This window comes from Lithobates pipiens, unplaced genomic scaffold, assembly GCF_037356315.1.
Source record: "Lithobates pipiens isolate NorthernLeopardFrog02 unplaced genomic scaffold, aLitPip1_a1.2 Scaffold_19, whole genome shotgun sequence".
Taxonomy (NCBI): Eukaryota; Metazoa; Chordata; class Amphibia; order Anura; family Ranidae; genus Lithobates; species Lithobates pipiens.
Genome location: NW_027507764.1, coordinates 90,087,318 through 90,109,250, shown reverse-complemented (window position 1 = coordinate 90,109,250; position 21,933 = coordinate 90,087,318). Strand labels below are relative to the sequence as shown.

The 21,933-nt window shown below is 43.5% G+C and overlaps 1 protein-coding gene across 13 annotated transcripts in view; it reads right to left on the bottom strand.

Moving 5' to 3' along the window:
- The window catches only part of SVIL (supervillin), a 334,548-nt gene that overhangs the window by 196,378 nt on the left and 116,237 nt on the right, over positions 1 to 21,933 (bottom strand). For 5 of the 13 annotated variants that reach the window (XM_077491051.1, XM_077491054.1, XM_077491053.1 and 2 more), the window contains exon 1: positions 19,515 to 19,816. The exons of 2 other annotated variants lie outside the window; for them this stretch is intronic. In XM_077491051.1, coding sequence (XP_077347177.1) covers positions 19,515 to 19,575 — 61 coding nt within the window. In that variant the 5' untranslated portion in view covers positions 19,576 to 19,816. Of the gene's footprint in view, positions 1 to 19,514; positions 19,818 to 21,933 lie in introns of those variants that run through there. 6 more of the 13 variants (XM_077491050.1, XM_077491056.1, XM_077491059.1 and 3 more) reach the window with 6 other exon arrangements.

Here is a 21,933-nt window from a genome sequence, read left to right as displayed (position 1 = left end):
TCTTATGTATACAACGAGTCTACCTGCTCAGTGCTCATTACATCATATGCCTGCTGGTGACCCCCGACGGTGCTGGCCACAATAATCAAATGAGCTCAGCTGAGCTTATAAGTTAATAAGGCACACTGCTGAGCTTTGCTGGAAGCTTGACCTGAGGGACGGTCGAATTATGCCTTTAGGTTCAATCACTCTGTAAAGTACCTGGGCAGATTTAGCCTAGCCATAGACACAGAATTTATTTTCCTAAGAACAAAGGCCAGGGAGAAATCTTCTGCCCTTCCCAGGATACAGACACTCATTGCTGACGATGGTGTATGTGCAGTACTTCAGTTCATCATCTGCACATAAAGGTAAAGCCGTGGCATGCACTGCATTCGCACCTGAGAGTTTTGTTTTCAAGCAGAAAGGTGTGCAATTTTAGCGCAATTTTGTACAGGTCAAAAAAGTCACCAATGTAAAAACGCAGAAAAACGCCCAAATCTGGCAGAATTGATCTACAAAAAAAAAAAAAAAAGCGCTCCAGAACTTTGAGCTTTAGACAACATGGAGTGGAGATATGAACCATCTATATAGAAAATAATTTATTTTCTCCTCCAACATTTAAGCTTCAAGCTACAAAACAATGAGGTGTGAATGGGGCCTAACAGGGCAGCAGAGAATGGCAGAAAGCAAAAGCCCAGACTAAGTGCAAACTGCACTTCTATGACCCTTTACTAGCCATAAAACCCTCCTTCGTGTACTTCTTGGTTCCCGTTGCTGAGAGCTTGACTTCCGAGTCCAGAAGTAAGCACCACCCACAACTATCCTCCAGTCCAATGAAAGTTGCTCAGTATTCACCAAAGGCCATCAAGTATTCATCTCTGGACAAGGGATGGTAGCCTTTTGAGTCAGGATAGTCAGGATGTCAAGCCCTTAGTTTTAAGTGGATAATAAAAAGAATATCTGTGGTAGCTGCTCATGGGTGGGACTCTTACTTTAAGAGAAGTGGCCCAATTATTGCAGTTAAATACACAACAGCTTGGATGCAAATCTCTAACAAATGCTACTAGTATGTGTTTTTCCTTTCAGTATTGCTTAGTGGTTTGATTTCTGTAGGGCAGGCATTAAGGCAGTCAAGTGCTACAGCATGGTTTCAAAGAAATTACAGCCTGCCTGTAAAATTAGGAATAAAGTTCCTGCAAAAACTATTGTCTTTGAAACCTATGTACACAGAGCTTACCAACAATAAAGGAAAATGCTAACCAAACCACTACAATAATTCTAAATAAATTACAAGTCATTTGAGACACATAGGTTTAAAATCAGAAGAGGTACATTTCCTCACCTGGGTGGTAAGGCATAGCATTTCTACTTCTTACCAATGACAAATACTCTGCTACACACTTCCTGAGAAACACGAAATGGGCGACCCCCCAAACACGGATGACACAAGATCATGATGGTCAACTAGTGTCCATTACAAATCTTTCAAGTGTCTCACTTGCTGTGACCCCTGCCACAGGTAACCCTATTCACATGCTCCTTGACCTCCTTTGAACAGGAGCATTGTGCCTGGGGTCCTACGAAATCTCTCTCCTTCTCACAACTACTACACAGAGATCTCTCTGGCACCACTCCGTTCCTTGGGACACATGAGAGAAATATTCAAATCACTTTGTCTCCAGAAAAAACATATACAAATTCTCACCCTGTATTTCAAATCCTCAAGTAGCAATAGATACCAGCAGTTGGGTTATAAAATTGCCATGCCATGGTACGGCACACAGATGACATTACACACCATGTATCCATGGTTGACAGATATGCTGGAGATGTGCGGCATCTTCAGGAGATATGCTACTATGCAGTCTTCTGGTCCTGTCCAGTTATCCAGCTCTTTTGGACAAAAGTTCATGCTATAGTCCAAAGGTTTACAGAATGACCGGTACTGAACACCACCAGCATTTTTACTTCTGTATCGCATTACAACCCCCACGATGGCATTAAGAGAGTAGTATTGCGAAACTTACCATATCACCACCTCCTTGAAAGATTAATGGAAGCTTCTTGTTCATTACTTGGGTCCAATTAAGCTGAATAGATATGCGACCCTTAGGTTGTCACATACCCACTACATGTATACCAGTTTACCAGATTATGTAATGGTTTGAGTGATGTTCACTCTATATGCAGTTTGTTTTCTGTATTGTTTGTTGTGTATGAAAATAAATAAAAATTCTAATTAAAAAAAAATAAGTATTGCGAAACTTAGTTAAAGCAGAAGTAAACCCATCCATATAACAGTTTCATTTCCGGGGCATGCCGGAAATGTAACACTCCCATTGGTTGTGCTCTCAAACTGTTAAACCATCCAATGGCTGGTGTCATGTCTGATCACATGTGCAGCATCATGGTAGTTTTATATTAAACAGAGGCAAAGATGGCAGCTTCCTTGGCTAAAAACGATAGGGAAGTTTACTTTCACTTTAATCCAATTATTGTAGCACTCTAGTGTATCTCCGCACTGTGAAAATCTTTAAATGAGTGCATAAAAAAAAAAAAAAAAAAAAAAAAAACAACAGGGGAGGTACAAAATGTAAGAGCCAATTCAAGTTCAAAGTGTTTTTTTTTTTTTTTGTTTTAGTTAACAAAAGGAAGGATCGTGTTCCCTTAAAGCATGTTATACAGCACAGTGCTTGTGCTGTGCAACTTGGTCCCCCATATCACCTAAAAACTTGGTTGATCCTGCCTAAGCCCTACCCCTCTAAACTGACCACAGTATATCATGGCTGCTGAGCCCTGACACTGGTCAGTTTTCATCCCTCCATCATCCGCAGCCCTGCTCTCCTGTGTTCAGCTGATGTCAGCGGCAGTGCTCGGTCCCACCCACTATAGCTGTGAGCCAGGCACAGGAGAGAGCCGAGGAGTCACATGAGCGCCGGGAGCCACTCTTCTATATGGTATAATGGCCCCTTTATTTATACAGCACAGGCACAGGGGGCACACATAGCTTAACAGAGGGAACGGCTTTGCCGGTAAGCTTTGCTCCCTGGAAGCATCTCAACATTTCATTTCCAATTCTGAATGCAGCGTACTTATAAATCTTTATCAGGGTAAACATGCATCAGGTTTAGCACACAATGTGAATGTGCAAGTGCAGATGTCATTTAAAAATCAATCACGCAACACCGATGACTAACGACTGGGCACATCACACTCCTCCATTTTGGCCTGTCTGGAATTTAGCTAGATGGGACAACATTCAATTTGGAACTAAAGGGATATTATTAGTTCACACCAGACCCATCAATCTCCCCGTGTGACGTATCACTGCGACCTTCACCTATGGACAACTGCCAGCACACAAACTATGCATCAGCTTAATGTCCCACTTTCCTGCATGCCTCTACAGCTTCATTCACAAGCTTGGTCACTCTGTTTTCTACGCTGAATTCATATAAATGGCACAACAACATCATTCTTTTGATAGGGAAGGGTTAGGAGCCTTTTTCTAGTATTTGTTGCCATCTGTTTCCATATTGAAAGATTTCCCCCCATTTCCTGTAAGGACATGAAGTGATGGAAAATCTGTCCAACAAGACACGGAGAAAAAACAAACCTGTTTAGAAGAGCAGATGACATGCTAAAACTCAGACAATCAGGTTTATTTACTTGAACTGGAGTGTGCAAAATCTGGTACAGCTGTGCATGGTAGCCAGCTTCTAACTTCAGCTTTTTCAAATTAAAGGGGTTGTAAAGGTAAATGTTTTTTTCACCTTAATGCATTCTATGCATTAAGGTGAAAAAACATCTGACAATGCCAGCCCCCCCAGCCCCCCGTTTAACTTACCTCACCCCTCAAAAGTCCCGCGCTCGCCCCCGACTTCCTCTTCACCACTCAGCCTGGCCACTGATTGACTGGAGTGGATGGATTGAAGGCAGCGCAGCCATTGGCTTGTGCTGCTGTCAATCACACCCAATGACGTGGCGCGCCAGGGGGCGGGGCCGTGTGATACAGCGATCGGCTATAGCCACCGGCTGCATCACGGGAGCGCGCCCGCAGGTGCTTCTCACCATGCGAGGGAGCTCGCATGAACGTGTGAAGTACCTGCGGGAAGAAGCAGAGACAGCCGAAGAGGGACCCCAGAAGAGCAGGTTCGGGGCCACTCTGTGCAAAACGAGCTGCACAGTGGAGGCAAGTATAACATGTTATTTTAAGAAAAAATAAATGAAAAATCCTTTTACAATCCCTTTAAGCTTTGGCAATTAAACCTGGAAGCTGATTGGTTTCTAGGCAGCGCTGCACCAGATTTTGCACTCTTCAGTTTTAGTAAATAAGCCCAATTTTTTTGTGGTCTGTGCTCTGCCCTGATCACCAACAATACAACCCAATAATTGTACAGTCAAAGGCAAAGGAAGTTAGGGGAATATATGCAGCATGCACACATCACCCTCACTCCCACCCTCTCCCTACTACTGCACCCATCATCTCCTGCATTTGCTGCATCCATATGCTGGCATAAACTCCAAGGCCACTAGACACATATGCTCATGCACATCTTACTCCCATCTTGCGTTCCTTACCCTCCTTCTAGTCTCAGGTGACATTTCTCCTAATCCTGGGCCGCAATTCTCAAACTGCAAGCCACATCTCCAATACCCCTTCCCCTCTGGCAACCACTGCAATCCACTTAATTTAGTTTCTATCCCCCTGCTTCCTCAAAGCAGCCCACCTATCTCATGCGCCCTTTGGAATGCCCGCTCCATCTGTAACAAGCTAACATCTGTACATGACCTCTTCATCTCTCATGGCTTTAACATACTCGCCATAATTGAAACCTGGCTTCAAAATTTGGACTCGTTTTCTCCTGCTGCCCTCTCCCATGGTGGTCTCCATTGGACTCACTCCCCCAGACCCAATGGACAGAAAGGAGGTGGAGTTGGATTCCTTCTATCCTCACAATACACCAAGTCCTTCCCATCCCTCCCTCTCTTCTTTCGAGATGCACTGTATTCGTCTGTTTTCTCCTATTTCTCTGAGAATTGCAGAAAGTTAGCAGCCTCCTGGACCGGTGTTGCGCTTTCTTGATGACTTTGCTGCCTGGCTACCCTACTTTCTCTCCTCTGAAATACCCACCATCATTTCTTGGTGACTAACATTCCTGTCAATGTTAACAACCCATCTACAGCTAAACTTCTCGACTTAACCTCATCTTTTGACCTAACCCAATGGACACATACTTCCACTCACTCCAATGGTAATACCCTTGACCTTGTATTCTCCCATCTCTTCAAACCTTGCAACCTTACAAACACCCCCTTTCCTCTCTCTGATCACAACCTCATTAGTTTCACTGTATCCTTGCCTCCAACCACCCATCCTTCCAAGCAGCAATCACTTGTAGAAACCTTCGCCACCTTAAGCCTTCTCTATTCTGCTACTGACCACCTATATAAAACAATCTCTCCCCTGTCCTGACTTTGCCATCTCTGTCTACAACAGTTCACTCTCTTCATCACTAGATGCACTTGCTCCTCTAACCACATGCAGAATCAGGCCCCGGCCATTACAACCCTGGCAAACCGACAACACTAGAAATCTCGAGACACATTGCCGTGCACTTGAACGGCTGTGGTGTAAAACCAAATGCCTCCAAGACTTCACCATATATAAATCTGCCCTTCTAAAATACAATTCCTGCCTCCATGCTGCCAAACAAGCCTACTTTATCTCTTATTAATACTTTGTCATCCAATCCCTGTCGGCTCTTAACTCTACTTTTAACTCTCTGCTTCGTCCCCCACCCCCCTCTACCCACTAACTCACTCACTGCCCAAGAGATTGCCAATCACTTCAAAGACAAGATTGATGCAATTCGTGAGGACACCTCGGCTGTGCGTACATCTTCCCCACCCAGCATACCTGGCCTAATAGCACATTCAACACTCTCCTCTTTTGAATTGGCTACTACTGAAGAGGTTGCAAAACTTCTCAGATGCTCACCTAACCAATTGTCCCTTGGACCCTGTTCCCTCACAACTATTAAGGTCACCCTCTAATTCTATCCTATGCTCCCTCACTCATCTTCAATCTCTCCCTCTCAAGTGGCACCTTCCCCTCCCCTCTAAAACATGCGCAGATCACCCCCATACTTAAAAAACCCTCACTGGACCCCACCAACCTGAACAACTTAAGACCTATTTCATTGCTCCCATTCACCTCTAAACTTCTAGAACGCTTAGTCTACAACCGCCTTAGCTCCTACCTCAGTGAAAATAACCTTCTTGACCCATTACAGTCTGGCTTTCGCTCACAGCACTCCACGGAAACTGCCTTACTAAAACTCACGAATGATCTACTAACTGCTAAAACCAACAGCCAGTACTCCATACTCCTACTACTTGACCTCTTTGCTGCCTTTGATACTGTTGACCACCCGCTCCTCCTCAAACTACATTCCGTTGGCCTCCGAGATTCTGCTCTTTCCTGGTTCTCTGCCTATCTATGACTGCGCTCCTTCAGTGTCACCTACAACTCTGTATCCTCCTCTCCATTGCCTCTTTCTGTGGGGGTCCCCCAAGGCTCTGTTCTTGGACCCCTTATCTTCTCTATTTACACCTCCCTTGCTCACTTGATAACCGCCCACGGCTTTCAATACCACTTATACGCCAAGACACCAAATCTGTCTAATCCTCACTTCTTCAGTCTCCTCTCGCATTACTAACCTGCTAACTGACATATCAGCATGGATGTCACACCACTTCCTTAAACGAAACCTCTCTAAAACTGAGCTATTAATACCCCCCCCCCCGCATGTGCCCTCCCTCCATGACTTTTCCTTCAAAATCAACAATGCAACCATCAGGCCCTCCCCTCACGCCAGGGTACTAGGTGTAACCCTAGACTTGTCATTTCAGCCCCAAGTCCAATCGTTGTCAAAAGTTTGTAGATTTCACCTCCGTAACATCTCTAAAATTCGCCCCTTTTTAACAAATTAAACCACCAAGCTCCTCATTCACTCCCTTGTTATATCTCGCCTTGACTATTGCAACTCTCTTCTCATTGGCCTGCCTCTCCACAGGCTATCCCCTCTTCAGTCTATCATGAATGCTGCTGCCAGACTTATCCACCTTACCAACCGCTCAGTGTCTGCCAACCCTCTCCTCCAATCCCTACACTGGCTCCCAATCACCCAGTGAATTAAATTCAAAATACTAACCACAACATACAAAGCCATTCACAACTCTGCCCAGAGCTACATCACCAATCTTGTCTCCAAATATCACCCAAATCATCCTCTCCAGTCTTCTCAAGACCTCCTACTCTCAAGCTCTCTAGTCTCCTCCTCCCATACTCGTCTCCAGGATTTCTCCAGAGCCTCTCCAATCCTTTGGAACTCGCTACCTCCACTGGTCCAGCTATCCCCTACTCTTGCTACCTTCAGGCGATCCCTGAAAACTCATCTATTCAGGGAAGCCTATCACGTCTCAAACTAATCTCCTACCACTTCCACCAGCTCATTCCCGACAGTTATAACCTTTTGTACCACCTGCCTCCCCCTATTAGATTGTAAGCTCTTCTGAGCAGGGCCCTCTTAATCATTTTGTATTTTATTGTATTGTAACTGTATTGTCTGCTTTTTATATTGTAAAGTGCTGCGTAAATTGCTGGCGCTATATAAATCCTGAATAATAATAATAATAATAATAATAATATGGGGCTCCACACAGAAATAAATGTAAAAAGTGTTAGGGTCTAGGCTTAAAAATAAGGCTTTTTGTACAGGCATTTAGGAGCCTTTAGCTTGTGTTCTGCCAGAAAACGCCTTTCAAAAGCGCACACCAGAATGTGTTTTTTTTTCCTGCCTCCAAACGACCTAATGTGCATAGACACATAGGATAACATTGAGCTGCCTCTACAGATTTTGTTAAGCCCAGTGTGCATGCACCCTTACACTTTTCCTCATTAGCCAACAAAGAAAAGTGGGATCCTTGGGAGCTGTAAAAACATTCAGTGTGCAGGAGTTTCAGAAAAACTTTGGACATGGGACAACCCATGCTCCTGAAAGAATAATCCTCATTTTTGAGATAAGTGATGTAAATGGGACATGTGAATACCTTCTGCTATTTGACGTTTAATCATTATGCTGCTAGCATTAATAAATAGAAAACAGAAGAAAACAAGCTTAAAAAGAAAACAAATACAGCTATCACAGCTAAGGATTGGTAAGCTGCAATATGTTTGCTTTGGGGATAAATACTGCTTTAAGCTGGTCATACACCCATAGATATCCTTTATCTGTCTGTCTGAATTAAAGAAATCCGGCAGATTCCTCTATCCATTCGAAGGCTCCATGCACTCTGGGCTTAAACAAGTCTGTTCCCTTGGCATATAGGAGCGTTTTTTGTACATAGTTTAGGCGAGTTTTGCATTTTTTTCTGCCAGAAAGCTCCAATTAGAAGACGCAAACCAGAAGGTTTTTTTCCTGCCTCTAAACGTTGGAGCTTAAAATATGCCTGTTAAAGTCCTAATGTGCATGGACACATAGGATAACATTGAGCGGCTTCTACAGGGAAAACAAAAACTCCTGTACAATCAGAGATTTTTAGGCCAGTGTGCACAGAGCCTTAGTGCCTCCGGCTGTTACCCAAAGAGTGAATGCATCGGATTGGACTTGGGTGCTGCTTGACAGCCAAGTTTCTGTACAGCTCTTAATATTTCAGGCAAAGGATGCTGGGCAAAGTGTTGTCGACAGGTTAAATTCTAACCTCGGTGGGCACACTAGGGATCATCCAAAATTCTCCAGGTGTACAACTATCTTTATATTCGGAGGAACAAATTTGGCAGATCCCTTCAGACAAAGCGGATCTGCATGCTCAGTGGGGGATCTCTCTGCTGATCCCCATTGAGCAGGTAGATGACAAGTCCATGAATTGGACTCGGTACATAAAACTTCTGTCATTTATTGTCCCTTTTTAACCTTTTCACGCTGGCTGGACACATATGCGGCCTCTTGGTGGGTGGGCATGAACACTGAGCGGCTGCAGATACGTGGCCCTGTGTAAACCACTTACCATGCCGAGAGCACACTCCCAGCATGGTAGCCGGCGGGGATCGGTAAGCTCCTGATGGATACTTGGAAGCTTTCCGGTCACGTGACAGGCAATCACCGCAGTCCCATGACCAGAATGCCTGCCTCTGCCTTGCAACTCTTCATACTCTTAAGTGACCGGGAAGCAGTCAGTGTAAAGGGGTTAATATCCTCCCACTGTTTGCACAGTTGGTGTGGCCAAATTGCACCATGTGGTTGGGTGGAATGGGGGAGGGGAGGGGGGCATGGTTGAGTTCTCGCACCTATTCCCTGAGGGAAAAAAAAGCCCTGGACACATTGCTATAGTCTTACAGATACAACTAGCCCTTTGAGGGCAACCATAATGGTGATGCGGCGCCTGATGAAACTGATGAAATTGCATAGGACACCCCTGAAATGGCTTATAAAATTGCACTATAAACTGTTGGCAATTTCTAGGTACTAATCACACACTTCCTTGAAGCATTACAGTAACAAGTGACTAAAGTGAAATTCATGAGTACTGCATTTTCAGTAGCCCATGCCATATCCCTGTCTGCAAGTTGCAGTTCTGCGTCGTCACCCTGTGACATCTGGTGAAGGCTACAATTGGCTGTTCTTAAGCCTGTTGCACAGTCATATTTGGCCGCTTTCACACTGACAAAAATCCATCTTGGGCACCAAGGTGCAGCTAACACTGAATGCATACATTTGAGAAAATAACTTGCTCACACAGGATGGAATGTAGAAGATAAATATGCTTTATTCTTAAAATTTCACCAGGTTGGCTGTAACAATCATGTATGGGCAGCTATGCCGAATATACCTTTAAAATGACTGGAATGGGGATTTGGGAAAGCAGATTCACTGAATGGCAGTACAAAAAGTACCCTCACCTTGTCAAAGTACAATGATATTATGGGCCCTGGGCTCCCTCCCTCTCAAGACCTACAGACACTGAACGGTAATAAGGTGGATGAGTCTGGTAGCAGCATTCATGATGGACTGAAAGGGGGGGGGGGGTGTTAGCCTATGTAAAGGTAAGCCAGTAATGAGGGATTTGCAGTAGTCAAGGCGGGAGATGACCAGGGAGTGAATTAGAAGCTTTGCGGGGTCGATTAGGAAGGGGTGTATTTTGAAGATGTTTAGATTGAGGTGGCAAGCTTTGGACAGTTTGGCTGTGGGGCTGAAAGGAGAGTCCAGGATAACACCTTGGCATGCAAGGACGAGTCGATAGGGGTGCCATCGATTTTAGCAAAGAAGTCAGGAAGGGGCAACCTGGGGGAGGAAATATTACTCAATTTGGCATAGTTTCTCCAGAATAACAGAATTTGATTGGTCACTATAGCTAAAGTCACCTTTCCCACTGCCCTAGTTTTTACAAGCAAGCCTCAGAAACCGCTGTACCCAGGACCATGTGATGCTGGCCCAAGGCTGCACAGGACAACTAATCAATCGGGGACAGCACATCCAGCAAGACAGCATGTAAACAATATCCATTACTGAAGTCTTGGAATCAGCAGTCTGTGTGCCCCTCATTTACATGGCAGCTAGAGAGCAAGGGGGTTATTCAGTGCCATTAAAATATGAGTCAGGATAATATTACGGGATCAACCACAGAACAATCATGGTAAAATTTAGATGTGTAAGTGACCACTTTATTTTCAGTCAAGTTCTCATTGGCTGCCAGATTTGCCGTGTACTTTGCACACTACCATTTGCTTTAATGCATGAATTCATTATCTAATCCTATAAAATCGGTCCATCATTAAAAGCAAGCAAAGTCCACTGACTGGAAGGTGCCTAGAGAGACAAACCGGAATCTGAACAACCAGCATTTCAACATCTAGTCATATACAGCATTTCAATTGATTTAAATACTGGTACCTCCTCCTGCTTAGCGCCATAACTACTTTTCTTTAGTCATAGACATATGCAGTTGAAATGCACATAAGATAGAACCACCCCAGAGTCATGTATTGGTTGGCTGTAACAAGTTAACATGTATGCGCAGCGCTCTCAAGTATACCTTTAAATGACTGAAGTGGGGAGGTTTGAAAGCAGATAGACTCCTCCTGATTGCTTATCTAATGAAAAAATATGCTTGGCTATTGGTTTAGATTCCTATCCAATCAATCTAAACCCTTCCTATATGAGTGCCCAGGGAAACTTTGCGTCTTGCTATTGCCATAAAGATGAGGTGGTCACTGCTCAGCTTAAAGAGTCTCCATGGGATGTGACCAACATGTGTATGGCCAACTTTTGCTTGCCATACACATACAGAGGCATCCATATACCTCACATATAGTGAAGGACAGTGTCCCCAGATTGCTATTATTTTAACAGCCAGTTCAGGAGATTGTTAGAATATCTGACTGGATGCAGCTGCTGTTCATTCAACATTTTTTCACCTGGTTGCTTTGATTTTTCAATGAAGAATGCTGAATGGGATGGTGCCAACGTTAGGATCTGGCTGAAATTATACACAATGTATGGCTAGCTTTAGACTAGTGCTGCTGCAGCATATTCATTTGTAGGAATGTGTCACAGAGCTTCTCATGTACAATCAGTTTAGTGCTCACAACATCTACTTCTATTACATAGTGAAGTCAGAACCAGGATGTCTGGAGCCTGCACCTTTACCAACTAGTCAGCAATACTAGCTCCCATATTTCCAAATTAGCAAGCTCACTTTATTAGCGATTCTAAAGCTTAAACATTTTTCACCTCAATGCATTCCCTGCATTATTGTAAAAATAGCTTAGGTAGCAGTATCGCCCCCCTTATAAATCCCCCCCCCCATACTTACCCAAGTCCTCAACTCCGCCACTGTTAGTCAAATCCTGTGAGAAGGGATCGGCGGGGGCAAGTCTATAGACAGAAGCAGCTCAGGATCAAGCCTGCACAAGTGCCCACATAGCAAGCGGCTTGCTATGGGGGCACACTTGAGAGAAGAAGAGCCAGGAGTGCTAGCGGAGGCCTGAGAAGCAGATATTTGGGGCCACTTTGAAATGCCATTGCACAGAGCAGGTAAGTACATCATGTTTGCTATAAAAAAAAAAAAACAGATGGGAAGTCTCCTGTAAAGCTGCCAAAACAGTGCCGAATTCTGTATGTAGCTAATGCTACACAGTAGGATACAATGCACATGGCGAATAAAGCCTTCAAGCGTAATCCCACTTTTGAGAAAATAAAACATTCCCCTTTGGGTGATCTATGTACATGGTACAAACATCGTTGCAGATTCCCATCTTTTATTATGAAGAAATCCCTGTTTTTCTCTGTGTCCATGTAGGAAAGCGAGTCTAATGGGAATAGTTTTATAATTATAAATCAGCTGTGCACCTGCAGGACACCAAGACCCGGTTGACACTGGTACAACATACGCTCCGTCTTTGGGAGCACCTGGCGCATGGTGCGCCTTAACTGGTCCGACACAAGTCAGTCCGACTTTGAAAAATGTTCCTGCGCTACTTTGGTCCTACTGCAGCCCATTGAATATCATCAGAGTCGGATCATCATCTTAAGCGATCCAACTTTGGCATGCGACTTGGGCTGTGAGGATCCAGATGGGGAATCCCCCCACCAAAATAAAAAAAATCAATATGGACAAGGTGCTTTAGGGTGGGGGACAGAGTCGTCGCCCCCCCCCCCCCCAAAGAACCCACGCTACCCCCCCCCCCCAATATGTTGAGGGCATGTGGCCTGGTATGGTCCAGGAGGGACGCACGCTTGCTCCCCACCAGACCTGAGTGCTTGAATAAAAGTCTGGAATGAGTTTGGATTCCCCCCCCCCACAAAAGTGGAATTACCCCTGCAGCTGATCTTTAATGCACCCAGTGTGCATCCATGGCAGGCATTTGTGCAATTTGAGTAATGGGTGCAAAAAACGTGCTGCAGGTAATCAGCCAGTTTGTTTGTGGCCATAGCACAGAGTATAGCCGTAGTCCAGAGGCAACGTCTAGCGACAGGGCACCTCAACGTAGCCTCAAATGTTAAAGCCCTAAGGTCACCTCCTTTTTTTAAATTTTTGATAAAGTGTGGAAAGATTAGAACGGGTTCTTTCGGTTTCTGTGACACCACAGCTCAAAAAAAATTAATAGGTGGAAAAAAAAAAAAAAAGGTGTCATCGGGACAGAGAGGACCAGATAGCAATTAATCTGTCACTGTTCAGGTCACCTTTGATGACTGTCTCCCTAAATTTTAATCCCTCCAACTTCTCTTTAAGCAGGTTAACCTGCTCTATTCAATATAAGAAAAAAGGTTGGAGTTGGGCTTTAAGCATTTCTTTTCCAAGCCTAGCTAATGATTAGCTGCAGTCACTTCAGTGAAAGACTTTAGTGCAGATGTACAGCTGGAATTTCATGCATATACACACCTGATTCCATACACACCTGTCACAAGGCACAGATTCGCTATGAACCGGGTAAGCAGGATTGGTCTGCACTCACATATCATCAGGACAGTTGTAGCCACACAGTGAATGCGGCTCACAGCTCAGTACACAAATCACACACCCGAGTCTATAGATAAAATAACTGGGCCACGCCAAAGTCATTCATGTCAGTTTCAATGAAGCGTTAGAAATGCTAAATTTGCAGGCCTGGCACACAAAAAAAGAAGCAAACCCTTGGGGTTTTTTTTTTTTTTTATGTATGTCAACCTAATTAAATAGGACTGAGGTTTCAAGCTTTAAAAAGCTGTATATTATTTCATCAGAAAACCTGTCAAACCCGAGCAATTAAAACGGAGCACAAACATGAAAAGTCACCTTCTGTGTAAAGCACATGTGGAAGTGAACAGCAGATCCAGGGATTTTAGCAGCTGAAGTCCTATGCACATCCAAATCATCCATGCAAGAGAAGCCCCAGTCCTTTCCAAATCACCCTATTTGTCAACAAGGCTGTCTAACACCAAAAGACTATAATGAAGGTCTAGGCCAGCGTTTCTCAACCAGGGTCCCTCCAGGGGTTGCTATGGGTTCCCATCAACAATAAATCATTTTTGCCTTTCAGATAAGTTCCTACTGACAGCATTGATCTTTTTAGCGATCTGTAAAGGGGGTACTAATTCTTTTCAAAGACAAGTGTAAGGAGCATCCTTCCCATTGACTGTCACACTAAAGTATCAAGAGTTGTAGCTATAGTCATTTTTTGCAGGAGTTCAAGACCAGAAAGTAATTTCAAGGGTTCCTCTGTGGTGAAAAGGTTGAGAAAGGCTGGTCTAAGCCGTTGACTTCATATATAAATCTTGCATTTTGCTATGGAAATCTAGCTTGGTCTCACGTTCATGCAAAAGTTCCATATAACTTTAGCTGCTGGATTAACTATTTTTGAAATAAAGATTTAAATTGCCCAAGCTTTTTACAGACTTATTTTAAAATACTGACTGCACCTTTCCAAGCAATCTCCCGACTGTCCAAATGAGCCCACCACAAAACCGTTGACAAATGCTTAAAACAAGAAATGGACTTGGCCTTCACCTTACTTGCTGGAGAGATAATCCATTGTTGATTGATCACTGGGTATTCTGTCCAATAATCCATGTTATTGGAGCTGGTGCTGCACTCCCACAAGCTACTCAACCATGACCATCCCCCAAACCCAACCTTCCACTTAGACTACACTGCCAGAACACGGGTATGAATGGGTGGGCAGGGGATACTGTATGGGAAGTCCAACCTAACTGGAGATCTGGAAATCATCTGTATGCAGGCAAAATCACCAGGATGACTACAGGATAGGCAGAACACCACCACCACTGCTGTCGCTATATGAAGCTCCTGAAGGCAGATAAAGAATGTGTGCTTTTTGTCTAGCGTATTCAAAATGAATAGACAGACTACAGTGCCTTGAAAAAGTATTCATACCCCTTGAAATTTTCCACATTTTGTCATGTTACAACCAAAAACATAAATGTATTTTATGTGATAGATGAACACAAAGTGGTACGAAAATTATAAATGGTTTGATTATTTTTAGAAATAAATATGTGAAAGGCATGGCGTGCATTTGTATTCAGCCCCCTTCACTTTGATACCCCTAACTAAAATATAGTGGAACCAATTGCCTTCAGAAGTCACCTAATTAGTAAATAGAGTCTATCCGTGTGAAATTTAAATCACAGTATAAATACAGCTGTCCTTTGAAGCCCTCAGAGGTTTGTTACAGAACCTTAGTGAACAAGGCCAGGTAAGGAGAGCATTAAATCAGGGACGCAGCTAAGAGGCCCATGGTAACACTGGAGGAGCTGCAGAGATTCACAGCTCAGATGGGAGAATCTTTCCACTGGATAACCATTAGTCGTGCACGCCACAAATCTGGCCTTTATGGAAGAGTGGAAATAAGAAAGCTTTTGTTGAAAGAAAGCCATAAGAAGTCCCATCTGCAGTTTGCAAGAAAACATGTGGGGGATACAGAAAACATGTGGAAGTAGGTGCTTAGTCAAATGAGACCAAAATTTAACTTTTTGGCATAAAAGCAAATGACTGTGTGGCGGAAAACTAACACTGCACATCACCCTGAACACACCATCCCCACTGTGAAACATGGTGGTGGAAGCATCATGTGTTGATGCTTTTCTTCAGCAGGGATAGCGAAGCTGGTCAGAGTTGATGGGAAGTGGATTTAGCCAAATACAGGGCAATCTTAGAAGAAAACCTGTTGGGAGTCTTCAAAAAACTTTAGACTGGGGCAGAGGTTCACCTTCCAGCAGGACAACAAACCTAAACATAAAGCCAGAGCGAGAATGAAATGGTTTAGAACAAAGCATATCCATGTGTTAGAATGTAGAAAAAAAATAAACCCTAAGGCCAATGTAGCACTAGAAAAATATGTGAAAACTGATATAAAATGTGAAATATACAGCTGCTAGCACTTTAAAGTCTAATACAAAACACTTCAATCAGATATGGTATACAAAGTAAATGCAGCGCTGATGAGCTTAGTGATCAGTTAAGCAAGTGACAGAAACGAAAACATTGGTTTTCTTCAATGGAATTTTGTTTTAGTTTCTATATCGCTTGTTCAACTGATCACCAAGTTCATCAGCACTGCATTTTACCTGTATACCACATGTGTTAGAATGGCCCAAAGGCCAAACCTAAACCCAATTGTGAATCTGTGGCAAGACTTGAAAATTGCTGTTCAGAGACATTCTACAGCCAATCCGACAGAGCTTGAGCTATTTTGCAAAGCATGGACAAAAACGTCACCCTCTAGATGTGCAAAGCTGGTAGAGACATCTCCAAAAAAAGACTTCAAGCTGTAATTGCAGGGAAAGGTGGTTCTACGAAGTATTGACTCAGGGGGGCCGAAAACAACTTTTCACATATTTGTAAAACACGTTGAATAGGAGTTATACATTTTCCTTCCACTTTTCCACAATTATGTGCCACTGTGTTGGTCTATCATATAAAATCCCAATAAAAACGCATGTGTTTATGGTTGTAACATGACAAAATTCCAAAAGGGTATAAATACTTTTTTCAAGGCACTGTACATGAAATTCATACAAGGGGATAAGAGTTTCAAAATAAGTACATTAAAGTGATTTTAAAGGCTCGCATTTATTTTTTTTAAACATGTTATACTTGCCTCCTCTGTGCAGTTGGTTTTGCACAGAGCAGCCCAGATCCTCCTCTTCTCGGGTCCCTCTTTGCTGCTCCTGGCCCCTCCCTCTGAGCGTTCCTCAGTAAGCAGCTTGATACAGGTTGTCACCCAAGCTAAGTCAGAGCTCTGTATATCGATTCAGACAGAGTCCCCGCCTGGCCCCACCCCCTCTCCTAATTGGCTGACTGACTTGGACAGCCGTGGGAGCAAATAGCGCCGCTGCGCTGTCTCAGCCAATCAGGAGGCATGTATTGGATGGTTGAGGGGATTGTGGACATTGCTGGAGAGAGAAGGAGCTCAGGTGGGTAATTGGTGGGTGCTGGGGAGGCTGCTACACACTTTTTTTCATCTTAATGCATAGAATGTATTAAAATAAAAAAAACCTTCTGCCTTTACAACTCCTTTAAGCATCAGGGTTGGGCATTTAGTGAACAAAACACACATGGAGAACAAGGGGTCAGTCTACAGGGCACTTGTGTCAGAACATATAAACTGCCACTGCTCAATTCTTTCTGCAAATGCTAGTTGACAGGTTTTTATGCTGATCCAATTGCTTCAATACTTTGATATTGACCTAGGACAAGCATGCAGCGAGGAAAAGTCAGAAGTCCTACATCTACATTCTTGTTCTGTACACTTTAACGGTAATCATGGTTTAAAAACTATGCTCCCAAATACAATCACTATAACGCCTCATTTACATATTTATTCCCATCCAGAAGCTACTGATGTGTTTCAATGGGCTAGAGTTTTCTATTGTGAATTTATCTCAACGCATTTCTAATATGAACTCTGCTTCTTCAGGAATATAATTAAGGGCAACCAATGACTGCAAGCTCTAGGAAGCATAAATCACTAAAAATATTCCTGGGGCAAGTGAAGGGCACAGGGAGAAAGACCCCCAGGAAGCCACGGATGTACAACAACCTTGTAATGTCCAATCATCTGCTCACCTCTCCCCATACCCATAAAGACATGATTTACTTCAATCCAATAGAGCTGTAGTATATTAAAGGGGTGTCAATGACGAAAGGTCAAGTCACCAAGCACCAATGATTATGCACTGGTGTTTCAACCTCATAACTTTATTTTAATTGCCAACACTAATCCCAACACCCTAAAAGAAAATATGAAGGAGGGAGAGTCCAATCCCTTGCCCGCCACAGTGTCCACCCATGGCGTTGTGTATGCGTTTAAAATATACCCACAGAGACACCACACAGGGGCAGCCATATTTTTGTGTTCTACTTCCCACTTAGTAATGCAGCACATTGTTGTGTCTTGTTCTTCCTTACAGGTCTGCTATACCAGAGAGGCTCTGTCCAATGGAAAGAAAAAATAAATAAATTCCACGTACTTTTAAAGGCATAAAAGACTCAAAACTCTTGGCAGCTGCTGATCATGGGATCTTTGCCTAGGCCTTAGGTCTCATGAAGCAGCTTACCTGAAGGAATTTATTTTTTTCTAAACGAATTAGTATTTTGGTACTTTATTTCAAACAATGCGATTTGGTAATGCTAGCCATTACCAAATTACTATTCTGTTTATAATAACTACAGAATGAAGTAATCATTAAATAAGGTCACTTTTGGGAACATGTTACCCGTTTCCCCCTAAAAACCAGGTGAAAAGATAACATTCTCCCACTGCTGCAGTCGCTCCCTGCTGCCCTCTCTCCCTGTGACAGCAGTACAGGGAGAAGCTCCCTGTACTAGCTTGTCATGTTTTTTTTTTTTTTTTTTTTTAAAGAGTTCGGCCCTGCGGGGCTCCGCCCACATGGTTTACGTCATTTATTCACAGAGTTCCGTGAATGACCCCACTACAAATTCGACATCCTTTGCAGATGTCGGCTTGTAGTTCTCAATGAACTGCCAAGGCGTTGTTGAGCGCTGTGGTAGTTCGAGTTTTCTTATCCGTGTGAAACTGCCTGGCCATAGGATGTACGGGCAGACGGCTCACACCGAGTCTGCAGGTGACCTGCATGGCATCAGCTATCTGCTGGCGCAATGCTTTTCAAGCTCTTATAAAATAAAAAAATAAAAATAGTAAATGCACTTTTTTTTACCTGCAAAAAAATTTGCTTTTTTAAAGTTAACTCCCTTTAATGTTATGAGATCATATTCTAACAACCATTATTGTATTGGTGCATTTAGCCTTAATTGGTCAACATGGAAAAATAGCAACATTTACTTCATCCTGCGACCCAAAAAGGTTCTGCCATTCTTTTGTCTGCATTTTTGCATAGAGAAACGAGACCTGGAGCAATGCATGGCAGCTGTAGGGTGCACAGAGCAATTAGTACACAATTCCCTTGTGATTTAGCTTCTCTCTTCTAGAATCTGCGAACAGTCACTGTGTACTGAATGGGTTTCACCTGGAAAGCACACACTCCAGATAAATCCAAGTCTGATGCTTGAACAAATAAATAAAAGCTTGCAAGTAGTGCAAAAGTGGTCCGGAAAAGCACAAAATACAACTAAATCTGGATTAAGCATTCTGACATATTTAACCCTAATGAGGCAAAGTCCCCTTAAGCTCATTAGAGAGATCCGCTAATCTGTCTGTGGTATATGGGGAAAGGAAGGAAAAATGTTAAGATACAAACCTTGTTCTATAAAGGCTTCAATATAAAAGATGTTCAGAAAGTGATTATATGCAAATCACCGTGACCTACAGCAACCAGATTCCAGTTTAAGGCTATGGGATCAGTAATACTAATCCTGACAGGTTGCTACAGGTTTCTACACTTTGCACATTGCCCTTCAACATAGCGAACGAGCCTTTTGGGTGTGCTACATGCATTAGGCCAATAAATCAATGCATATTCATTTTTCTCATGACATAAAGCACTAACCTGGGTCCTCAGGACAGAGGACACTCCCCATATAACTGGAAATCCATCGGTTCCTAAACATTGTTCCTCTGCCAGTAGCACGGTGTCCTTATGTCAGACAGAACCAAAGCCTCAGGATGCTTCCAGAGAGCTTCAGGAGAGAGCAATTTCCCAGCACTGCACTGAGCCTGTCAGGCTGGAGAGGCTGAGCACAGAGAACGCATAGCAATGGGCTGGAAAGCTGGAGGAACCCAAGCCAGTAATCAGATTACAAACAGAAATTAGGCACTCAAATGCGGATTGGGTCATAGGGACGGAGAGATGCTGAAAACTCCAACTCCAGCCAAATTAAAACACATGCTTCAGAAATGACAGATAAAAAAAAAAAAGAAAAGAAAAGAAAAAAAGAAAAAACAGCAGGAAGTACAGGAGACTAGAAAAAAAAAAAAAAAAAAAAAAAAAAAGGAGTGTACTGGGCTCCTCCTAGCTATCAGATTATCACACTAGTGCTACAGCCAGCCACAGATATTAAAGTCCAAGTCAACTTTCAGTTTAAAATCAGTTAAATGCATTCCACGTGAATCAAAACAAAAAATATGTGCAGAGAGTAAATTAATTTTCTTTAAAAGGCAGCCACAGCGAGTTGAAAAGCTAATCCTTTGCCAGCATGCTGAAAAGGACCACCCTTGTTCACTTTGTGGAAATAGCAGCCTCTCTGCACAGGTCCAACACCCCACACGCTGTCTGGAGTTCTCTAGCTCTGAGTAGGGGGTGTTTTGGAATGCAATCCTTCTCTACCACATGCTGGTAAAGGTCTTCTACTCGGTCCATTGCTGTCCAAAGAAAACACACCAAGGTCCCTTTCACATGGGGTGGATTCCGTTCCGATCGGCTCCCAGATCCCCAGCGGATCGAAGTGGAGCGGGCGGACGACACATTTGTGCTCACACAGCTTCTGCAGAGCAGACATGGACAGAAGCTGCTCTGCTCCATAGGCGGCCGGGAGTTAAACGGACTCTGTCCGTTTACACCAGACTACCCTCCGATCCACCCAAATGGAAGAGGACAGATGCCCTTACATTTTTTTTTTTTTTGCAGACTGTATCGGACCCGGAGGTATGCGGGTGTAAATGGACACAAATCCATAAAAATGCATGGACCTGCCAAACAGGTCTGCCTGAAAAACTGACAGGCGGACCTGATTGGATCACCCATGTAAAGCCTTTAGACTCCAAGCTGTTTTCATGCAACTGGAATGTATTTAAGCAGATTTAAACAGTTCTGCTGGGATTTAAAGGGTTAATTCACCCTTACCAAGAAAACTGCCTATGCAGATAAGGTGCGTCTGTAGATAAAAATAAACTGTACAGCTTTGACTAAAGTTGAATGCTGCCCTTTCTATAGGCGTGGGCCATTTACTTAACTCATGAAGCCGGCCTGAAAACTCCCAGGACCTTACTAAGGCTGGCTATACATTATACAATTTTCTTCTATAGTCTTCCTTTAGATTTACCACAACTTTATAACATGAGGTCAAATCTAAACACCTTCAATTTGTGTGCACTCAGGCAGGCCCTTGTACTACATAGTTGAAGGTAAATCTAAAAGGAAATTGAAAAAGAAAAAAATTGTATAATGTATGGTCAGCTTAAAGCAGAAGGAAACATCCGTAAAGTTATATTTCTGGCATGCACACTCCCATTGGTTGTGCTCGCAACCAAACCATCCAACACTTTAAGAGATCTCTAGCGGATATGGATAATTTCACTATCACAGGTGTGGGATCTAAGCTACTGCATCAAGGGAGAGAAAAACGCATGCTAGGAGGTTTGACTCAGAGAAAGCGCTCACTTCTGTGATGGTGAAAGTGATCACATAGCAACATCCAGGGAGTTTTCAGGTCAGGCTTCATGAGGTATGCAAATAGCCCACACCTATAGCAAGGGCATTATTCATTTTTGGTCAAAGCTGCGCAGCTTGGTTTTCATCTACAGACTTCCCTTATTTGCATAGGCAGTTTTTTGGTAAAGGTGAACTAACCCTTTAAAGCCCAACTCCATAGAACAGAAAAAGCCTCCCTTGTCGTGGGTTAAATACTCGTTTTGGACTAGGGAGTAGTAAAAGCAGTTTTGCTCACCCAAGGCTTCGCTCCCGCAGCAGCTGCTGCTCCCCTACACTTCAACAGTGGGTTTGATCATTGGTGTCCCCACGTCCAGTGTCAGGCTATGGGTACTGAACTGGTCTTGATGTCAGAGGACAAGCAACTGCCAGAGCACAGGGGAGAAGAGGCTGCAGGGACCCGTCTTGCAGAACTGAGGAGCCTGTGGGAGCGGAGGATCAGGTGAGAAAAACCGGAGTTAGACTTACCGGTAACTCTTTTTCTAGGAGTCTTCCAGGACAGCCTTTGAGATATAGGGCTCCTCCCTCCGGGACAGGAAAC